The following is a 22,587-nucleotide window of genomic DNA, read 5'->3' on the forward strand; positions in this document are numbered from 1 at the left end:
GTAGCTGGGACTACAGGCGCCCGCCACCTCGCCCGGCTAGCTTTTTGTATTTTTTTAGTAGAGACGGGGTTTCACCGTGTTAGCCAGGAAGGTCTCGATCTCCTGACCTCGTGATCCACCCGTCTCGGCCTCCCAAAGTGCTGGGATTACAGGCTGGAGCCACCGCGCCCGGTCCCACACTGGGGTCTTTTAAATGTACCCCAATACCCGAATCCCACTTAGACTGACTGAATCAGAATGAGGGAGGGTGTGGCTGCCTCTCGGTAATTTTTAAATCTTCCCAGATGATTATAATTCATAGCCTTAGTTAACAACCACTGTTTTATAAGAGCTATCTCCTCTTAGTTATAGTGAAATCAGAACTAACATATTGAAAAAAATTAAGGAATGTGAGAGGGAGGGATGGGAGGGTGCAGAGCAGAGGAAAAGCAGAACAGGTCTTGCTACAGTAATGAGTCGCTTAACAATAGGGGTATGCCCTGAGAAATGTGTCCTTAGGCAGTTTTGTCATTGTGTGAATATCGCAGAGTGTACTCACACAAACCTAGACGGCACAGCCTTCTGCACACCTAGACCTTAAGGGACAGTCCATTGTTCCTAGGCTATGCACCATTGTTCCCATACAGCTTGTTACTGTACTTAATATTGAAGGGCAGTTGTAACACCATGGTAAGTGTTTCTATAGCTAAACGTAGAAAAGGTACAGAAAAAGTACATTATAAAAGATTTTAAAATGGTACATTTTATAGGGCCCTTACCAGAGGACTCAAAGTTGCTCTCTGTGAGTCTGGTAAAGGCCTAGGACGTTACTGTACACTCTTGTAGACGTTATAAACTGCACATTTAGGCTATACCAAATTCATTAAAAAAAATTATACTATGATGTTATGATAGCTATGACATCACAAGGTGTTAGGAGTTTTCCGTCTCCATTATAATCTTACGGGATCACTGTCCTGTATACAGTCCATCATTGACCAAAACATCATTATGTAGCGTGTGACTTTAATTAAAAATTAGTTGATTTCAGCTGGGCACTGGCACACACCTGTAATCCCAGCACTTTGAGAGGTCAAGGTGGGTGGATTGCTTGAGCCCAGGAGTTCGAGACCAGCCTGGACAACGTAGTGAGACCCCCGTCTCTACACAAAATTTTAAAAATCAGCTGGGTGTGGTGGTGCATGCTTATAATCCCAACTACTCCAGAAGCTAAGGTGAGAGGATCACTTGAGCTCAGGAGTTTGAGGCTACAGTGAGCTATGATCACATCACTGTACTCCAGCCTGGGCAACAGAGCGAGACTCAGTCTCAAAAGAAAAAAAAATTAATTTCCTAGTATGTGAATTGAACTTAACATATTTAGCTAACCATACTTAGCAGGTGTTACTGATATCCTCCTAAAGTTAATTAGTTGTTTCAGGCCAGGCGCATGGCTCATGCCTGTAATTGCAGCACTTTGGGAGGCCAAGGCAGGTGGATCACCCGAGGTCAGGAGTTTGAGACCAGACTGGCCAACATGGTGAAACCCTGTCTCTAGTAAAAATACAAAAATTAGCCAGATGTGGTGACGGGCGCCTGTAATCCCAGCTACTCAGGGGGATGAGGCAGGAGAATCGCTTGAACCCGAGAGGCGGAGGTTACAGTGAGCTGAGATCGCACTATTGTACTCCAGCCTGGACGACAGAGCAAGACTCTGCCTCAAAAAAAAAAAAAAAAAAGATAAAGTTAATGAGTTTTTTCATTCTGCAAAGCTGTAATTGTGACTTGCAGTTTAGAAGTGGGTATTGGGGATGAGACACAGGGTAGCCACTCTGGGAGATGGGTGAGAATCACCAGTGTTTTCCCCACAGTACACGTTCTCCAGGGGATGCTTAGTGACCTAGCTCAACAACTTTATTTTCTAGGGCATGGAGGAGGAAGTCGATCGGAAATGTTCTTATAAAGTTTTTTTTTCATGTTTTCATGTTCCTGTGTCCTTATGTTGGTATCTACACATATTATAAACTTTTAGTGATCTTTTTTCTTTTTGGCTAAGTGCCATTTTATATACTTCTCAGTCAGCTCTGCTCTGCTTGCCTTTCTCTAGGTCAAGGTTTTTCAGCATTAACACCAATGCCATTTTGGGCTAGAAGATTCTTTGAGGGTAGAGAGGGCCGTCTTGTGCAGCGTAGGATGTTTAGCAGTGGCCCTGGCCTCTACCCACTGGATGTCAGTAATACCTCTTCCCCCACTGTGGTAACCAGTAACGTCTCCAAACATGGTCACGCCACCCCCGATAGGAACCACTGAGAACCGGTGTTATTAACCTCCTGCATTTCAGTACATTTCACTATACCAACTGTTGAGCCTGCCTTTAAGCAGCTTACCTTTCTGTAGCAGACATGATAAATCACATTTATGCAATATTTGGCATTGCCGTGTCCCGAGCGGCTCACATATATCAGTGGTGTTTGGTAGTAGAAGGCAGTGGTTCCCTACTGGTGTGCTCATTGGAATCACCCGATGAACTTCAAAAACTACTGATGTCTGCGTCTGAGCTTTGAATCCGACAAACAGACAAGTTTGGGAGCCACTGGTATAGGGAATAGTTCAGTATTAATCAAGCTAGTTAAAGTTGCCTTCTTGGAGGAGTGGAACTAGAGGAATTAGGCCCTGATGGCTCAGCAGGGTTTGACTGGGGAACAACATTCCCTATGAGAGAGCATTCGGGAATTTTATACAGAGACCACATGCATAGAAACTGTTAGATTACTTTCTCAGCGTGATAAAGGGTCTCCCAGGTACATAATGCAAATGTTACAGTTTAAAGTATGTGCACCTTTGTTTCGGCTAGATATTGCCAATTTGCTCTCTCTCTCTTTTTTTTTTTTTTTTGAGACGGAGTCTCGCTCTGTCGCCCAGGCTGGAGTGCAGTGGCCGGATCTCAGCTCACTGCAAGCTCTGCCTCCCGGGTTCACGCCATTCTCCTGCCTCAGCCTCCCGAGTAGCTGGGACTACAGGCGCCGCCACCTCGCCCTGGCTAGTTTTTTGTATTTTTTAGTAGAGACGGGGTTTCACCGTGTTAGCCAGGATGGTCTCGATCTCCTGACCTCGTGATCTGCCCTGTCTCGGCCTCCCAAAGTGCTGGGATTACAGGCTTGAGCCACCGCTCCTGGCCGCCAATTTGCTCTCTAATTTACATTCCTAGGAGAAATGTATGCAGGTTCCTGTCACTGCTAACGTTTGGTATTGTTAGATTTTTTTTAAAATCATTCTGGAGTGGTATGGAATTTTTTTTAATTTAAAATGTTTCTTTTATTTAAAATTTTTTTTGTGGGTACCTAAATAGGTGTATGTATTTATGGGGTACATGAGATGTTTTGTTACAGACATGCAGTATGAAATAAGCACGTCATGGAGAATAGGTTGTCCCCTCAAGCATTTATCCTTTGAGTTACAAATAATCCAGTTACATACTTTCAGTTATTTTAAAATACACAATTGTTGGCCGGGCACGGTGGCTCATGCCTGTAATCCCAGCACGTTGGGAGGCTGAGGCGGGCGGATCCCGAGGTCAGGAGATCGAGACCATCCTGGCTAACACGGTGAAACCCCGTCTCTACTAAAAAATACAAAAAACTAGCCGGGCGAGGTGACGGGCGCCTGTAGTCCCAGCTACTGGGGAGGCTGAGGCAGGAGAATGGCGTGAACTTGGGAGGCGAAGCTTGCAGTGAGCCAAGATCACGCCACTGCACTTCAGTCTGAGCTACGGAGCAAGAGTCCATCTCAAAAAAAATAATACACAGTTATTATTGGCTATAGTCATCCTATTGTGCTGTCAAATAGTAGATCTTAATTCATTCTTTCTATTTGTTTAGTACCCATTAACCATCCCCACCTCACCCCCAACCCCTACCCTTCTGAGCCTTTCATAACCATCTTTCTATTCTCTATGTCTGTAAGTTCAATTGATTTGATTTTTAGAACCCACGAATAAGTGAGAACATGTGATGTTTGTCTTTCTGTGCCTGGCATATTTCACTTAACGTAATGGTCTGCAGTTCCATCCATGTTATTGCAAATGACTGGATCTCATTCTTCCTGTGGCTGAATCGTCCTCCATTGTGTACATGGACCACATTGTCTTGACTTATCTGTTGATGAGCACTTAGGCTGCTTCCAAATCTTAGCTATTGTAAACGGTGCCGCAGCAAACGTATTTCTTTAATATACTGATTTCCTTTCTTTTGGGTATATACCCAGCAGTGGAATAGCTGGATCACATGGTAGCTCAGTTTTTAGTTTTTTGAGGAATCTCTAAACTGTTCTTCATAGTGGTTGTACTAATTCACATTCTCACCAACAGTGTGTGTGAGGGCTCCCTTTTCTCCACATCCTCACCAGTGTTTGTTATTGCCCATCTTTTGGCTATAAGCCATTTTAACTGGGGTAAGATGATATTTCATTGTAGTTTTGATTTGAATTTCTCTGATGATCAATGATGTTGAGCACCTTTTCATATGCCCGTTTGGCATTTGTATGTCTTCCTTTGAGAAATGTCTGTTCAAATATTTTGCCCAGTTTTTGATTGGGTTATTAGATTTTTTCCTGTAGAGTTGTTTGAGCCCCTTATGTATTCTGGTTATTAATCCCTTGTCAGATGGATAGTTTGCAAATATTTTCTCTCATTCTGTGGGTTGTCTTTTCACTTTGTTGCTTGCATCCTTGGCTATGTAGAAGCTTTTTAACCTGATGTGATCCCATTTGTCCATGTTTGTTCTGGCTGCCTTTGCTTGTGGGGGGTTGTTCAGAAGAAGTCTTTGCCCAGTCCAATGTCCTGGAGATTTTCCTGAATATTCATTCATTCATTCATTCATTCATTCATTCATTCATTCATTCATTTAGAGACGGAGTCTCACTCTGTCGCCCAGGCTGGATTGCAGTTGCGCAATCTCGGCACACTGCAACCTCTGCCTCCCGAGTTCGAACTGTTTTCCTGCCTCAGCCTCCCTGGCAGCTGGGATTACAGGCGCGCACCACCACGCCGGGCTAATTTTTGTATTTTTAGAAGAGATGAGGTTTCACCATATTGGCCAGGCTGGTCTTGATCTCCTGACCTTGTGATCCACCCTCCTCAGCTTCCCAAAGTGCTGGGATTACAGGTGTGAGCCACCGTGCCCGGACCCAATGTTTTCTTGTAGTAGTTTCATAGTTTGAGCTCTTAGGTTTAAGTTTTTAATCCATTTTGATTTGATTTTTGTATAGGGCAAGAGACAGGGTCTAGTTTCACTCTTCTGCATATGGATATCCAGTTTTCCCGGCACCATTTATTGAAGAGACAGTCTTTTCCCCAGTGTATGTTCTTGGCACCTTTGTCAAAAATGAGTTCACTGTAGGTGTGCAGGTTTGTGTTTGGGTCCTCTATTCTGTTCCTTTAGTCTGTGTATCTGCTTTTATGCCAGTACCACACTGTTTTGGTTACTGTGGCTCTGTAGTATAATTTGAAGTCAGGTAATGTGATTCCTCCAGTTTTATTCTTTTTGGCTGGGATAGCTTGTCTATTCCAGGTCTTTTGTGGTTCCCTGTAAATTTTAGGATTTTGTTTTTCTATTTCTGTGAAGTAGTGTGGACATTTTAACAATGTTGATTCTTCCAGTCTGTAAACACGGAATGTTTTTCTATTTTTTTGTGTCCTCTTCGATTTCCTTCATCAGTGTTTTATAGTTTTCATTATAGAGGTCTTTTACTTCTTTGATTAAGTTAATTCCCAGGTGTTTAATTTTATGTGTGGCTATTGTAAATGGGATTACTTTTTAAATTTCTTTTTCACATAGTTCGGTGTTGGCGTATAGAAATGCTACTGACTTTTATATGTTGATTTTGTATCCTGTAACTTTACTGAAAGTTTTTAAATCAGTTCTAATAGTTTTTTTTTTTTTTTTTAAACATGGTCACTTACTTTAATAACAATACATATACCATGTTATCACCATGGGATATAAATTCAGGTTAGACAAGATAATTTCCCAAGTGTAATAGCATTCTGTAGTATATGGGATATAAATTCAGGTTAGACAAGATAATTTCCCAAGTGTAATAGCATTCTGTAGTATATAAAAGTTTGTGTATGCTCTCTGGCCAAACCAGCTTGCTCAGAGACCTTAATCAGTTTCATTATAGGTAATTTGTTTAGTTTAATGTTTACAGTTCTTACGGAGAAAATAACACACATTTAAAAAGTGTTCATTTTTTCCATGAGTGCTTAAAATACATATTTCTATTTCAAGGTGACATTTAAAAATTATTCTAACATAATAGCAGCAAAGATATAGTCTGTAGTTACAAAATAAGTAAGCTAGAATCCGTAAGTTATGCTCATGTTTACAATTGTGATTCTTTAATAAATACTATTACTATGCAGCTCTGTTGTAAACTTTCAAGATTTGGTTTAAACACACCCACATACACACTGTCAGTTGTGGGAGGCTTTACAAGTTATAGTCCAGAGTTCTAAAAGAGCCAGCCAGTCCACAAGATTAACTGGGGCAAATAGGACTCTTATATAACATCCAAAACATGAGATTCTGCAACAAACTGGGGGCACTACAGGGTTGGCCTGGTATCTTCTTTAGAACTAATTTCATCACACAGTTTAAGAAGGTGGACATTTCAACACCATCAAGTGCATTTAGGTGACATGTTTCCTTTACGTTAACTTGACTTCCTTGAATGGCCTAGTTTGTAAACTAGTCACTAGTAATTTGGTCACCAGGCAAATCAAGGAAGGAAGTCAATATTCAAAATGCCATGTTACCATCTGAACTCACTCAAATAGTTCACTTTCAACATTAATATGTAACTTCAATAATGAGATGTCTCACTAAAGCAAACTCCTCCAACAATACGAAGACAGCATCTCATTTAAATGCTCATCTTTTCCTTCCGTATTACCTTTGACTAATGTTTTAGTTCTAAACAGTTTTTACATTCCCAACATTAACATTGTTAACAGATTTATCAAGCTATTTATATGTCTTTTTGCTCACCATTGCTTCATGAATCTCTTGCTTTTCCCTCTGTTATGGACTCTGTTATCTAAGTTTTTTAAATTTTTTTTTTGAGACAGAGTCTCGCTCTGTCACCCAGGCTGGAGTGCAGTGGCGCAATCTCGGCTCACTGCAAGCTCCGCCTCCCGGGCTCACGCCATTCTCCTGCCTCGGCCTCCCAAGTAGCTGGGACTACAGGCGCCCGCCACCATGCCTGGCTAATCTTTTTTTTTTTTTGTATTTTAGTAGAGACGGGGTTTCACCGTGTTAGCCAGGATGGTCTCGATCTCCTGACCTTGTGATCCACCCGCCTCGGCCTCCCAAAGTGCTGGGATTACAGGCGTGAGCCACCGCGCCCGGCCCTGTTATCTACATTTAAAGTGAATTTACTTCATAGTTTATTTCATGTTGCTAGTTCTTGGGTTACTAATGCTTCTACTAGTTGCTTTTGCTAAGTCTTTCTGATTTTCTTCCAGTGGCTTCTAATTTTTTGATATTTAAAAAATTTTAATGTGAGCTCACATTCATTGAGGCTGCTTTTTGCTTTAGGAATCCCATGATGTGTCTTAGTCTTTGGAAGTGTCTCTAGAGAGTACTTTTGCAGAAATGTTGGAGGTGTTAAAAGCCTTTGTGATTTTTTTCAACTTGGGGATCCCATGTCCCATGTGGCCTAGGCCTAGGCTTTCATGTTCTTGCAAATAATCTTCTATGCCACCCATCTCTGGTCAGGTTCCTTGTTGACTCCAAAGACATGTGAACAGCTTTTGCACTTCCCTTTTCATTTCATTCCTTTGAATTTCTGGGCTTTATGTGCAGATTTCAAATTCCATTCTAGCCTCGACCTGCTCACAACAAGCTTGAAGTCACATCTTCTGTTCTCTGGAACGTATTAAAGCTCTACCACCTTGAGGGCAAGTCTGGAACCCAGACCTTCCTGGGCCACCATGGAAATCAGCTCCCACTTAGTGGTCTGCCTTTGATCTCCACTTATTTTGTGTTTGGCTAGAGCAAAACAAAATATGTGCACGTGTGTGTGTGTGTGTGTGTGTGTGTATAATACAGTCTGTCCTCAGAATCTGTGGGTTCTGCATTCTTGTGTTTTACCAACCTTGGATCAGAAATACTCAGAATAAAAAAAGGGGTAGTTGCTTCTGTATTGCACATGTATAGACATTTTTTTCTTGTCATTATTTCATTATTCTCTAATAATAAAGTATAACAACTATTGACACAGCATTTACATTATATTAGGTACTATCAGTAATCTAGAGATGGTTTGAAGTATACAGGAGGATGTGCCTAGGCTGTATGCAAATCCTGTGACGTTTCCTATCAGGGACATTCACGAAATTTGATACCCGGTGGGGGTTCCTGTAGCGTCAAACATTTCCACGTGCGGGTGTGTGAGGCACCTGAGTTTGGTTAGTTTCCAGCATTTAGGGAAGTGAGTCTGTCATGATCACAGGCACTTGTTTTAAACTTTTGATATGTCTGTTTTGATAACATTTTAACATTTGCAGATTAAATCTGAAAATGCCAAGATATTCACTAGCATTTTTGAAAGGAATGGAGGAGGATTATTCTAATAATAGAACTCATTGAAAAAGGGTCTATAATTTTATAACATTATCAGTTCATCTTAAGGTACAGTCTTTTCAAAGTAACAGCAGCTGAATTCTATAGTATATTTGGGTAGGTAGACTACCTCAAAAGAATAAATTACCATTTATTTTTGTAGAAAGTAAGCAATTGTTAAATAGCCTGGGAAAATGTAGGTAAGTTTTACTTAATGCTAACTCATAATTTGTGGCTAGAAATGGCAGTCATATGAACATATATGTTGTGCTGTTTATTAATATATTGCTTTTCAATCATTCCCTTTTTTTGGTAATTAGGTAGAAACAGAAAAGAAAGATGTTCTTGATTTTGGTGACTTGACTTATGGAGGCTGGAAAGCTCTCCCACTAAAATTGATAAACCGAACGCATGCCACTGTGCCAATTAGGCTGATTATTAATGCCGTAAGTACGAACATACAGTAAGAAACTGTTCACAGAATGCACTGATCTTATGAAAGTACATTTTTTAAGGATTTTGTTAACAAACTGAGCATTACACTGTTGGCTTTACTGAGCTGATTCCTGTATTTCTAAACAGAACGCCGCAGCCTGGCGCTGTTTCATGTTTTCCAAGGAACCCGTCCGAGCTCCTGTGGACGTTGCTCCTTGCACTGATGTGGTCACGCGGCTAGCCGGCCCTTCTGTGGTCAGCCACGTGATGCCTGCTAGTTATGATGGACAGGTAGGAGAGAACTGGCTTAGAATTAAAGAGAAAATTAAGCTTCCACACTGCTTTTCTTTCATTAAGATTTTAATCTTAATACCAGTTTACATTAAGTCAAATTTTTCTTTTAATTTTATAGGATCCAGAATTTCTGATGATTTGGGTTCTTTTCCATAGTCCAAAGAAACAGATCAGCTCTTCAGGTATCATGTTTGCATTGTGTGGGAACTGCTTTAATCTGCAGCTAAATAAACTACAAAATTGAGATGTATTTCCTTTGTCAGTAAATGTCAGTACTTCGAAATTTGTCAAGTATTTTATGATTTTTTGAAATTGAGGCAGATGGCATGCTGTTTTAGGTCAATCCTGTGTTAAGTGTGGGTAACTCCTGCAGGTGGCACTGAAAACCTTTTCGAATGTTTTCTGTTAATTGATCTTATCACATTTACCAGTTGGATGTTTTCTTTCTTTTTCCACCTTTCTCTTCACTCATTTCTATTCTTTTAACTCTTAAAAATCTTCTTGCCTAAATGTTCTTATTGCCCCTAAGGGCACTGCGTGGGACTGCTGATGGCATTTAGAATTAAGTAACTCTCTGGCCTCTGAGCTAAAAGAATGTATTTTTTTTTTTTTTTTTTTTATTTAGAGGTTCTGGACTCAGCAGAAGAATTCTCCGCAAAAGTTGATATAGAAGTAGACAGCCCAAACCCTACACCAGTTCTTAGAAGTGTGAGTCTCCGAGCAAGAGCCGGAATAGCTAGGATCCACGCTCCCAGGGACTTGCAGGTAGCCGCAGTTCTCCTTTCTGCCGTTACTGCTTTCATTCATGCTGATTTCACTTTGTGACAGTTCGTTGAAATGTCTGTCTTGCCCCATCCTCCAGACGATGCATTTCTTGGCCAAAGTGGCTTCCTCAACAAAGCAGCACTTACCTTTGAAAAATGCCGGGAACATTGAAGTTTATTTGGATATCAAGGTATGCACTTCCATCAGAGTGCCATAAGATAGGCTTTCCGCAGACGGTGAGAGCGCCTTGCTTTCTGCAGGGCTGTTGTGCCCTTCCTGGCCCAACAGAGTGCCCTGAGCCTCAGATGAAAGAATCACTGAGAGTTTTTAAAAACTGGGTGTTATATAACGTAAAATATATGCTGTGGCGCTTTTAAGTTTGAAGTCCAATGTCTTGAATATGAGAACCAAGTTCTTAGATTAGTTCCTGAAAAACATGCATGTCACCCTTTGGCTGGAGTTGGTGAAGAGTGGTCCACACACGTTGACATCATTTCTGAGATCTGAGGGGCAGTGAGAGGAGGTTAGTGATTCAAAATTGGGGGTGAGGTGGAAGATAAGGTTTGCTGTAGAAGAGAAAGAAATATCCTTTCTAAGAGAACAGGACAAGTGGAGACCATGAGAGGTGAGAAGGGGACAAACAACCTGTCCTAGTAAATGAGGAGGGCGCGCACGGCAGGAGCACTGAGTGAAAGCTGAGGTTTGAAAGTTGGCTTCAGTTATGATTATGTAACTGTGTTTAGGTCCCAGAACAAGGAAGTCACTTTTCAGTGGATCCAAAGAATCTATTCCTTAAACCTGGAGAAGAACATGAGGTTATTGTTTCATTTACTCCAAAGGATCCTGAAGCCTGTGAGGAAAGGTAATATAAAAATGTTATAATGGGCCGGGCACAATGGCTCACTGCCTGTAGTCCCAGCACTTTGGGAGGCCGAGGCGGGTGGATCACCTGAGGTCAGGACCAGCTTGGGCAACATGGCCAAACCCTGTCTCTACTAAAAATACAAAAATTAGCAGGATGTGGTGGTGTGCACCTGTAGTTTCAGCTACTTGGGAGGCTGAGGCAGGAGAATCACTTGAACCCAGGAGGCGGAGGTTGCAGTGAGCCGAGATCACACCTCTGCACTCCAGGCTGGGCGACAGAGCGAGAGTCCATCTGAAAAAAATAAGTTTTAATGACAGTTTTACTTGTCTCTCAAAACAGCCACTCACATGTGCTTCAAAATTCCACAGCCTGAATGACAAAGTCCATATATTTCTTACCTAACAGATGGTATGACTCTGTTTAATCTCCTTTCATTTAGCTTCAGATTGTCTTCTCTTTTTTTAACTAAAAATCTTCATTTAAACCAGCTGAATAGAAATGAAGAAATTATTATTTTCAAGTATATTCTGACAAAAGTAAATAATAAAAGATCAATTTGATGTGTTTTTTTTTTTTTTTTTTTTTTTTTTTTTTTTTGAGACAGAGTCTCTGTCGCCCAGGCTGGAGTGCAGTGGCCGGATCTCAGCTCATTGCAAGCTCCGCCTCCCGGGTTTACGCCATTCTCCTGCCTCAGCCTCCTGAGTTGCTGGGACTACAGGCGCCTGCCACCTCGCCTGGCTAGTTTTTTGTGTTTTTTTTAGTAGAGACGGGGTTTTACCGTGTTAGCCAGGATGGTCTCGATCTCCTGACCTCGTGATCCGCCCGTCTTGGCCTCCCAAAGTGCTGGGATTACAGGCTTGAGCCACCGTGCCCGGCCTGATGTTTCTCACTTTTTCTCCTGAAAGTATTAGTTGACGATGTCAGCTGTTGAGATATCTTTCTCCATTTCTTCTCTAGGCCCATGAGTTCTTGGCACCCAAATCATCAGTGAATATCAACTTAGAGTCAGAGCCCCACTGTCATGAGTACTGAGCTTGCTTGTGTGACCCTAGCTTAAAGTACAGTCTCCTCTGACACACACAAGGCTTATCCCCCTGCCTGGGTTATAGAACACTTCACCGTGTGCTCAGTCTGTTCTTGTGACCTTACAGAAGAGAAGAGTCTGGTCTGCACCAGCGTGAATGCCTCTGCCTGGAATGCTTGCTCTCACCCTCCCTGGGCTGGCACCTTCTGGGAGACTTTCCTCCACTGTTCCCAAATGTCTCATAAATAGCATTCCCAAAGCACGATGGCGTCTCACACCCCCCACGTGCAGGTGCCATTGCGATCGTCTCTCTCCTTGTCTGTATTCCTCTCTGCAGCACAAGCTCTAAGGGTGGGAATATCATCATATCCCCAGCACCTACCTCAGTCTTTTGAACAATGGAAACATGTAGGAAATAGTTGGGAAAAGAATCAAATACAGGACCTTCAACTCAGACTTCTTTCTTAGGATGTTGAAAATACTTGTGCAGCCATTTGGACCTCAGTATGAAGTCATGTTGAAAGGTGAAGTCATTTCTTCAGGAAGTAAACCTCTGTCACCTGGACCTTGCTTAGATATTCCGTCGATTTTGTCCAACAAACAATTTCTGGCTTGGGGAGGAGTCCCTCTTGGTCGAACACAGTAAGTGTCAAAGACTGACAGTCCACTGTTTATACATATTTTGGAGCAGACCACAAATCAGTGTTTGCAGGAAAATGTTGTCATAATAGACACTCTTCAGGCTCAATTGTGCAGAACTGGAAAAACCTCCTCAATGGGCACGTGTCCTGAGTCAGCTTTTCTTTCACATATATTCCAGTCCTGCAAAGAGCACCTGACACATGACCAACAATACGGTTGCTGCTGAGGAGGGAGTATCCCCTTAAACTCACTGCCACTCTGTATTTTTCAAAAGCCAGCTGAGAGACAGATTTATGGAGAGCTGCGTAGAGAATATGCAGTACATTCATTCTTCTGAATGATCTGAATTTCTCAGTCAGCAACCACATGGTTTTAGCAAAACTCATAGAAGTGTTTTTAATGCACCAGACTTGGGTGTCAGACTTCCCGACCACACTGAATGGAGCATGTAGGGGAGAGGGGTGCCTTAGGAGATGGGAGGTAGTATTTACTATAAAATTGTTTGGTGGGTTTTTTTTGGTTTTGTTTTTTGAGACTCCCGGTATTGTACAGGTTTATCTTTGAAAGGATCTCCAGAAGAAACATCTCTCAGAAGCCTATGGCAGAAACAATTACACTTCACTCAAGCAGTGACTGGCTTGTTCTTGACTTTTGAGTACGTTTAACTCATGATATGACTCTATGGAAACCTAGCCTCTCCCATCCCACCTGATAACTCTGTACTTGAAAATGATAACCACAGTGCTTTACGAATTATAAAATAAATACATGAGAATGAAAACTTTACAAAATAATGTTTCTTTCAGGTAATTCTTCCCCAGTCATTGTCCCTGTGGAAGGCTTTTCCTGGAGGTGTCAATAGCCAGAGTTGTCTGCATTTCTTTTAACACAAGGTAGATGAGACATAGACCTCAGCTGCTGATTTATTAGCTGCTGATCTTCTCCAACTTTGAGTAAAACAGAGATTTACTCATGTATTCTCTGTTCTCCAGTGAAGACAGGATTCACAGTTTCCACAATTGAAGTGTTTTTATCAGTCAGGTGCTATTATATGTACATTCTTTTGCATTGTAGCTTCTTTAAAAGTAGAGTTAATTCAATATACTGTTTAAAAGACTGCTTTGTGCAAATGAGCCTCTTAGCCTAGGACCCCTTGTTTCCCTGAAAGCTCGCTTGGATAAGCTAGGTGTTCCAGCTAGGTGTGATACTGACTTAATGACTTGATGAATTTCTTCACCTGGATTTTCATTGACTGATGTTTTATATGACCGATAATACCTATACACATAGTATAAATAATAAGGTCAGCTGCAGAGCTGTATCTGGAGAGAGATTAAACCAAAAAGCCTCTATAAGGTGAGTCTTGAGCCTACATTTTCAGAAACATAGAGTCTAGGACTGTGGGAAGACAATTGTAGGCTGCTGAAATGGCTCGTATAGTCAGTTCTTCTCTAGACATTGTGGCTGGTTTTAATTGGCTTTGTTCTTATAACGATAGCAATATCCATGGAGAAAAACTATATTTAAAATGTGTCATTGTTTTTAGGCTTCAGAAGCTAGCTTTAAGAAATAATTCTGCATCTACAACTCAACATTTACGACTGCTTATTAGAGGACAAGATCAGGACTGCTTTCAGGTTCGTAGAGTACATGGATTCTTGTAGTGTCTTCTGTCTGGGTCTGGAACACTTACATATGCAGACCCTTTTGTGTTATTACCTTTTAAGAATTTGTGTTAATGGTATGTTTTATTTGTGCTACTGCTTTGTTTTATGCAGTTACTATTTTTAAATTGTAGCTTCAGAACACTTTTGGTTCAGAACAGCGATTGACCAGTAACTGTGAGATCAGAATTCACCCAAAGGAAGACATTATCATCTCTGTATTATTTGCACCTACTCGATTATCTTGCATGTTGGCTAGACTAGAAATCAAACAACTTGGAAATCGATCACAACCAGGCGTAAAGTTCACAGTAAGATCATTTTATTGCTTTTCCCTTCCCCTGGAGTTTATGCCGTGTTATAACTATTGGTTTAACGTTGTAAATTATATACTCTGCCTTTTATAAGTGAAAATATGTAATTATCTAGACTTACAAGCAAGTTAAGGAGTAATTTATATGCTTTGTAGAATTGGCAAGTTATAATAGCAGCCAGCATAGTATACTTATAGATATTAGTCTTTCTAATGCTTTTAAGTATTTTATTTTATTGTATTTTTTTATCCTGTATCTCCAGTGCTTCTGAGCATAATAATCAGTTTTACCCTATCATCATCTTCTAAATTTCACTTGGTACCTCTTAAAATAGGCCTTATTCTCAACAACTTTAACAAACCCCATCCTGTTGAACAAAGACTTGACAGACACCTGCAGGCCCAGCAGCGCTCCTGGGTGTTTATTTATTTATTTATTTATTTTTTATTATACTTTCAGTTCTAGGGTACATGTACACAACAGCAGGTTTGTTACGTAGGTATACATATGCCATGTTGGTGTGCTGCATCCATTAACTCGTCATTTACATTAGGTATATCTTAAGTTTCATTTTAATTTGGACATTTAAAAATGTACCCAGCTTTTTAGGAACACATCTTTGGGTAAATCCATGTGGAGCTATTTAAGATACTAACTTTCACGTTAAGTTTTATTTTTTCAATTATCAGCACAAATACTGTCTTAGTCTGTTCAGTCGGCTATAGCTAAATACCACTGAGTAATTTATAATAAACAACAGAAATGTATTGCTCACAGTTCTGGAGGTTGGGAAGCCCAAGATCAGAGCACCAGCAGATTGCGGCATCTGGGGAGGGTTGCCCTCTGCCTTTTTGTGCCCACACACGGTGAGAAGGATGAGAGTGCTGCCTCCAGCCTCTTTTATAAGAGCACCAAGCCCATGCATGGGGCCGGAGCCCTCATGGCTTAATCAGTTCCCCAAAGGCCCCCACCTCTTAGTACTGTCACATTGGAGACTAGGTTTCAACATGTGAATTTGCTGGGGGACATCCCTATTTAGACCATACCAAATACCCATTGACTGAATTTGCCCCAAGACAAGAGTTTGGTGCTTTTTAATTGCCAGCATCATATGTAAAAAGGATTTGAAGCCATTTGTGTAGACACATTCAGAGCAATTAGAGATAAAAGTGATAAATCGTAGAGGAAAGGAAGCAATGGCAGGGCAGTCGGAAGAAACTCCAGCTACATGGTTGTGCATGCCTCATAACTGCACAGGTGTTCGGCAGTGGGGCTGGAGCTCACATTTTGGTTCTATATCCTAGTGTTAAAGAGGGGATGTGATAAATTACAAGATGAACAATATCTGAAAGTTTTTAGAATTAGGTATGTATGACAAGTACAGCTTTATTTGACACTGGAGCTCGACCTCTGTTTTCTGTGGAGTCACTTGATTGGCCTCACGAGCTGCGGTGGACACAGCTGTTAAAGATGTTAGTGGTGATTTTTGCGACTGTTGTCCTTCCATGTGCACCCAAGAGACACTGTCAGAGCCTTCAGGGTCTCCGACGATCCGATTTTGTGTAAGGATAAAACTTGGTTTGTGGAGAGGACTAAATGGGCTGTATTTTTCAGATTTCTTGAATATATTCTGATTTGTTTAGGTTTACTAGCCATGATTTTGAGGTTGTTCTCAAGGAAGAATCTCTGATAAGTCTCTAGTGATTTAGGGCAGAACCATTTGATTTAATAATCAACCAAGCAGGGTTGTGGCATCCTTTGAAGACAAATCAGGATCCTGGTGGGATTCCTACCTGCATAGATGGCTGCCCTGTCCTCTCACAGAGATGGACTGGATGGGGTTTGCCTGTGGGATGAATATGGCTATTATTTCACAAGAAGACTCAGAATTAACATTGCTGTGCCTTTGTAAAGATAAAGTAGCCTGGCAGAGTGGCGGAAGAGCTGTTAACAGACAGGAGAATCCAGGGAGCCAGCCCTGTCTCTGTTACTTACGCTCACCTTAGCATTTCTGCACTCATCAGAAGCTGCTTGCTGTCCCAACTTGCCAATTTGATTGTGAGGAACAAATGAAATGATCTGTGTTTTGAATACCATAAACATGATAGGACTGCAATAAAAATGTATTGATTATTTGTTTCATGTTGATTGTATTCCGGGCACTACCCTCAATCACTGTGTCGATGCTGTAATCTGAATGTGTCTCCCAAATTTCTGTATTGGAAACTTACTCTGCAGTACCACAGTGTTGGGAGATGGATCCCCTTGGGAGGTGTTCAGGTCATGAGGCTCTGCCCTCGGGAATGGATTAATGCTGTTACAAAAAGGCCTGAGGGAGGGAGTTTGGCGTTTTTGCCCTTCTGTCTTCTGCCATGTGAGGACATAGCATTTCTTCCCTCTGGAACATGCAGGAGAGAGCAGCCTGGCCGGCTGCGATGACTCACGCCTGTAATCCCAGCACTTTGGGAGGCCGAGGTAGGTGGATCACAAGGTCAAGAGATAAGATTATCCTGACCAGCATGGTGAAACCCCATCTCTACTAAAAATACAGAAATCAGCTGGGCGTGGTGACACGCACCTGTAGTCCCACCTACTCGGGAGGCTGAGGCGGGAAAATCGCTTGAACCCAGGAGGCAGAGGTTGCAGTGAGCCGAGATTGCGCCACTGCACTCCAGCCTGGCGACAGAGCGAGACTTTGTCTCAAACACAAAGAAGCAGAGAGCAGCCCTCACCAGAAACCAGCACCTTGATCTTGGACTTCCAACCTTCAGAACTGTGAAGAATAAAATTCTGTTCTTTATAAATTACCCGATCTATAGTATTCTGTTATAGCAACACAAACAGACTAAGATGGTGGATTGTCACATTTTTATCTTCAAAACAACCATCCGAGATACAACCACTCTTGCCATTTTGCACTTGTGTAAACTGAGGCTGCGAGAGATGCGTGGCTGTGATTTTGCATCTTACTTGCTGGTCAGTGGTAGACGCAAGGTTCAAATTCAGTCTGGCTGAATGCAGAGCCCACGTTAATGTACCGTGCCAGTCTCTAGGGTGCTAATAACAGCTCTGTGTATTGTCATCTGGAGCAGTGGTTCTCAACCAGAGCTTGTGTTACCCCCAGGGGACATTGGCAGAGTCTGGAGTTATTTTTGGTTTGTCATAACTGGGGGCAGGACAGGAGTGCTACTGGCACCAACTGGGTAGAGGCCAGGGAGGCTGCTGAACATCCGAGAAAGCCCAGGACAGTTCCACCACAAAGAATCATACAGCTCAACATTTCAGTAGTACTGAGGTTAGGAGCAATCGTTTTTCCTGTTTAGTCTGTGGATTTACGGTGTGAGTCAGATTTGTTTCATTTAATCATTTTTTCTTTTCTTTTTTTGAGACGGAGTCTTGCTCCATCACCAGACTGTAGTGCAGTGGCATGATCTCGGCTCACTGCAACCTCTGCCTCCCAGGTTCAAGCAGTTCTCTTGCCTCGGCCTCCCGAGTAACTGGGACCACAGGCGCATGCCACCACGCCCAGCTGATTTTTGTATTTTTAGTAGAGATGGGGTTTCACCATGTTGGCCAGGATGGTCTTGATCTCATGATCCACCTACCTCAGCCTCCCAAAGTGCTGGGATTACAGGTGTGAGCCACCGCAGCCGGCCAATCATCCTTTTTTCTTAACCTTGTTACTCAGTAGTAATTTGTGATTTCTTAGGCTTTGAAAATACAGGCAGAATACTTAAATAATGAGTATTTTCAAAGGTACCTTTTCCCTTGTTTTTTACTATTTAGTTTGATAAAATTTACTTGTACATTTCTATGGTAAAAGAAAAATTAGAAACATTTTTGCTATTGAAACTACCAGAGGCCACTGAGTGAGGGAGGATTTGCAGGGGCTTCCAATCTGAAACCCTTTTAAATGTTGTTTGTTTGTTTGTTTATTATGTAATTATTTATTTATTTTGAGACATCATCTCGCTCTGTCGCCTAGCCTGGAGTGCAGTGGTGTGATCTTGGCTCACTGCAACTTATGCCTCCCAGGTTCAAGCGATTCTCCTGCCTCAGCGTCTCGAGTAGCTGGGATTACAGGTGCCCGTCACCACGCCTGGCTAATCTTTGTATTTTTAGTAGAGATGGGGTTTTGCCATGTTGGCCACGCTTGTCTCGAACTCCTGACCTCAAGTGATCCGCCTGCCTTGGCCTCCCAAAGTACTGAAATTACAGGTGTGAACCACTGTGCCAAGCCTGAAATGCTGTTTATTTGCACTAAAAGTCAAGACAGTACAAACTGATGAAAAAAATGACTTTTTCAAAATGTTATTTTGGTTTAGTACATACCAACTCGGAATAAGTTATGATGGTTTCAAGTTTGCAAGGAAGTATTTGCAACCTGTTTTAGTACAGCTTGAGTATCCCTAATCTGAAAATTCAAAATCCAAAAGGCTCCAAAATCAGAAACTTTTATTTTTTTATTTTTTATTTTTTATTTTTATTTTTTTTAGGAATGGAATCTCGCTCTGTCACCCAGGCTGGAGTGCAGTGGTGCGATCTTGGCTCACTGCAAGCTCCGCCTCCCGGGTTCCCGCCATTCTCCTGCCTCAGCCTCCCGAGTAGCTGGAACTACAGGTGCCGCCACCACGCCCAGCTAATTTTTTTGTATTTTTAGTAGAGATGGGGTTTCACTGTGTTAGCCAGGCTGGTCTCGATCACCTGACCTTGTGATCCGCCTGCCTCGGCCTCCCAAAGTGCTGGGATTACGTGCGTGAGCCACCGCGCCCGGCCCAAAATCAGAAACTTTTTGTGTGCCGACATGATGCTCAAAGGAAATGCTCTTTGGAGCATTTTGGATTTTGGATTTTTGAATTAGGGATGTTCAGCCAGTATAAAGCAGACAGTCCCACATCTGGAACACTTCTGGTCCCAAGCACTTTGAATAAGGGATACTCAACCTGTAATTAGGAATGAAAGATAAGTTTTGGAGGTGTGTATTTCAAAGAGTATGGAAAGTTTCCAGCAGGGTGAATGTTTTGCTTACATTCGAATTTATGGGATGTATTCTGTGAAGCCTTGCTTCCTGTAAGGATTGAGCCCTGTGGAAGCAGCAGCAGATGGATCCCCAAACCTGACTCTAGTATGCTGCCTTCCCCGTTGACAATATGTCTGCCCTTGAAAAATTGTTTGAGTTCTTTAGCTTAGTCCCTGTTGCATGCTTTTCTCTGACACTGGCTAGACTGCACACTAAGAGGATTATAAATACAGTTTGCCCCAAAAACATTTTATTATGAAAAGGTTCAGAATTACTGAAAAGTTGAAAGGATTATACAGTAAACAGTCACATACACTATCACTTAGATTCTATAGTTAACATTTTGCTGTATGTCTTCTCTCACATATCCATCCATCAGCTCATCTTTTTAAAATTTATTTATTTACTTATTTTTATTGTACTTTAAGTTCTAGGATACATGGGCAGAATGTGCTGGTTTGTTACACAGGTGTACACGTGCAGTGGTGGTTTGCTGCACACATCAACCCGTCATCTACATTAGGTATTTCTCCTATTGTTATTCCTCACCTAGTCCCTCACCCCCTGACAGGCCCCGGTGTGTGATCTTCCCCTCCCTGTGTCCATGTGTTCTTACTGTTCAGCTCCCACTTACTGAGTGAGAACATGCGGTGTTTGGTTTTCTGTTCCTGTGTTAGTTTGCTGAGAATAGTTTCTAGCTTCATCCATGTCCCTGCAAAGGACATGAACTCATCCTTTTTTTATGGCTGCATAGTATTCCATGGTGTATCTGTGCCACGTTTTCTTTATCCAGTCTATCATTGATGGGCATTTGGATTGGATCCAAGTCTTTGCTATTGTGAACAGTGATGCAATAAACATACATGTGCATGTGTCTTTATAACAGAATGATTTATAATCCTTTGGGTGTATACCAAGTGATGGGATTGCTGGGTCAAATGGTATTTCTAGTTCTAGAATCTTGAGGAATTGCCACACTATCTTCCACAATGGTTGAACTAATTTACATTCCCACCAACAGTGTAAAAGTGTTGCTGTTTCTCCACATCCTCTCCAGCACCTGTTGTTTCCTGATGTTTTAATGATCGCCATTCTTTTTGTTGTTGTTGTTAGTTGTACTTTAAGTTCTAGGGTACATGTGCACAACGTGTAGGTTTGTTACATAGGTATACATGTGCCTTGTTGGTTTGCTGCACCCATTAACTCGTCATTTACGTTAGGTATTTCTCCTAATGCTATCCCTCCCCTTACCCCCGACCCCGCAACAGGCCCCCAAGTGTGATGTTTCCTGCCCTGTGTCCAGGTGTTCTCATTGTTCAATTCCCACCTATGAGTGAGAACATGCAGTGTTTGGTTTTCTGTCCCTGTGATAGTTTGCTCAGAATGATGGTTTCCAGCTTCATCCATGTTCCTGCAAAGGACATGAACCCATCCTTTATTATGGCTGCATAGTATTCCATGGTGTATATGTGCCACATTTTCTTAATCCAGTGTATCATTCACGGACGTTTGGGTTGGTTCCAAGTTTTTGCTATTGTGAATAGTGCCACAGTAAACATACGTGTGCATGTGTGTTTATACTAGCATGAATTATAATCCTTTGGGTATATACCCAGTAATGGGATGGCTGGGTCAAATGGTATTTCTAGTTCTAGATCCTTGAGGAATCGCCACACTGTCTTCCACAATGGTTGAACCAGCACCTGTTGTTTCCTGACTTTTTAATGATTGTCATTCTAACTGGTGTGAGATGGTATCTCGTTGTGGTTTTGATTTGCATTTCTCTGATGGCCAGTGATGATGAGATTTTTTCATGTGTCTGTTGGCTGCATAAATGTCTTCTTTGGAGAAGTGTCTGTTCATATCCTTTGCCCACTTTTTGATGGGGTTGTTTTTTTCTTGTAAATTTGTTTAAGTTCTTTGCAGATTCTGGGTATTAGCCCTTTGTCAGATGGGTAGATTCAAAAATTTTCTCCCATTTTGTAGGTTGCCTGTTATTGTGATGGTAGTTTCGTTTGCTGTGCAGAAGCTCTTTAGTTTAATTAGATCCCATTTGTGAATTTTGGCTTTTGTTGCCATTGCTTTTGGTGTTTTATTCATGAAGTCCTTGCCCATGTCTATGTCCTGAATGGTATTGCCTAGGTTTTCTTCTAGGGTTTTTATGATTTTAGGTCTAACATTTAAGTCTTTAAACATCTTGAATTAATTTTTGTGTAAGGTGTAAGGAAGGGATCCAGTTTCAGCTTTCTACATATGGCTAGCTAGTTTTCCCAGCACCATTTATTAAATAGGGAATCTTTCCCCCATTTCTTGTTTTTGTTAGGTTTGTCAAAGATCAGATGGTTGTAGATGTGTGATGTTATTTCTGAGGCCTCTGTTCTGTTCCATTGGTCTATATCTCTGTTTTGGTAGCAGTACCATGCTGTTTCAGTTACTGTAGCCTTGTAGTATAGTTTGAAGTCAGGTAGCATGATGCCTCCAGCTTTGTTCTTTTGGCTTAGGATTGTCTTGCCAATGCGGGCTCTTTTTTGGTTCCAGTATGAACTTTAAAGTAGTTTTTTCCAATTCTGTGAAGAAAGTCAGTGGTAGCTTCATGGGGATGACATTGAATCTATAAATTACCTTGGGCAGTATGGCCATTTTCACAATATTGTTTCTTATTGTTTCTTATGAGCATGGAATGTTCTTCCATTTGTTTGTGCCCTCTTTTATTTTGTGGAGCAGTGGTTTGTAGTTCTCCTTGAAGAAGTCCTTCACATCCCTTGTAAGTTGGATTCCTAGGTATTTTATTCTCTTTGAAGCAATTGTGAATGGGAGTTCACTCATGGTTTGGCTGTCTGTCTGTTATTGGTGTATAGAAATGCTTGTGATTTTTGCACATTGATTTTGTATCCTGAGACTTTGCTGAAGTTGCTTATCAGCTTAAGGAGATTTTGGGCTGAGGTGATGGGGTTTTCTAAATAT

The 22,587-nt window shown here is 41.6% G+C and overlaps 1 protein-coding gene across 13 annotated transcripts in view; it reads left to right on the top strand.

The window, feature by feature from the left end:
* The window catches only part of CEP192 (centrosomal protein 192), a 192,651-nt gene that overhangs the window by 74,853 nt on the left and 95,211 nt on the right, over positions 1-22,587 (top strand). For all 13 annotated transcript variants that reach the window (XM_030925757.1, XM_030925749.1, XM_030925754.1 and 10 more), the window contains 9 exons: positions 8,921-9,046; positions 9,183-9,326; positions 9,448-9,511; positions 9,955-10,094; positions 10,192-10,284; positions 10,838-10,956; positions 12,452-12,625; positions 14,172-14,262; positions 14,424-14,600. In XM_030925757.1, coding sequence (XP_030781617.1) covers positions 8,921-9,046; positions 9,183-9,326; positions 9,448-9,511; positions 9,955-10,094; positions 10,192-10,284; positions 10,838-10,956; positions 12,452-12,625; positions 14,172-14,262; positions 14,424-14,600 — 1,128 coding nt within the window. The remainder of the gene's footprint in view (positions 1-8,920; positions 9,047-9,182; positions 9,327-9,447; positions 9,512-9,954; positions 10,095-10,191; positions 10,285-10,837; positions 10,957-12,451; positions 12,626-14,171; positions 14,263-14,423; positions 14,601-22,587) is intronic.

Source organism: Rhinopithecus roxellana, chromosome 21 (genome assembly GCF_007565055.1).
Source record: "Rhinopithecus roxellana isolate Shanxi Qingling chromosome 21, ASM756505v1, whole genome shotgun sequence".
In the NCBI taxonomy this organism is placed as follows: Eukaryota; Metazoa; Chordata; class Mammalia; order Primates; family Cercopithecidae; genus Rhinopithecus; species Rhinopithecus roxellana.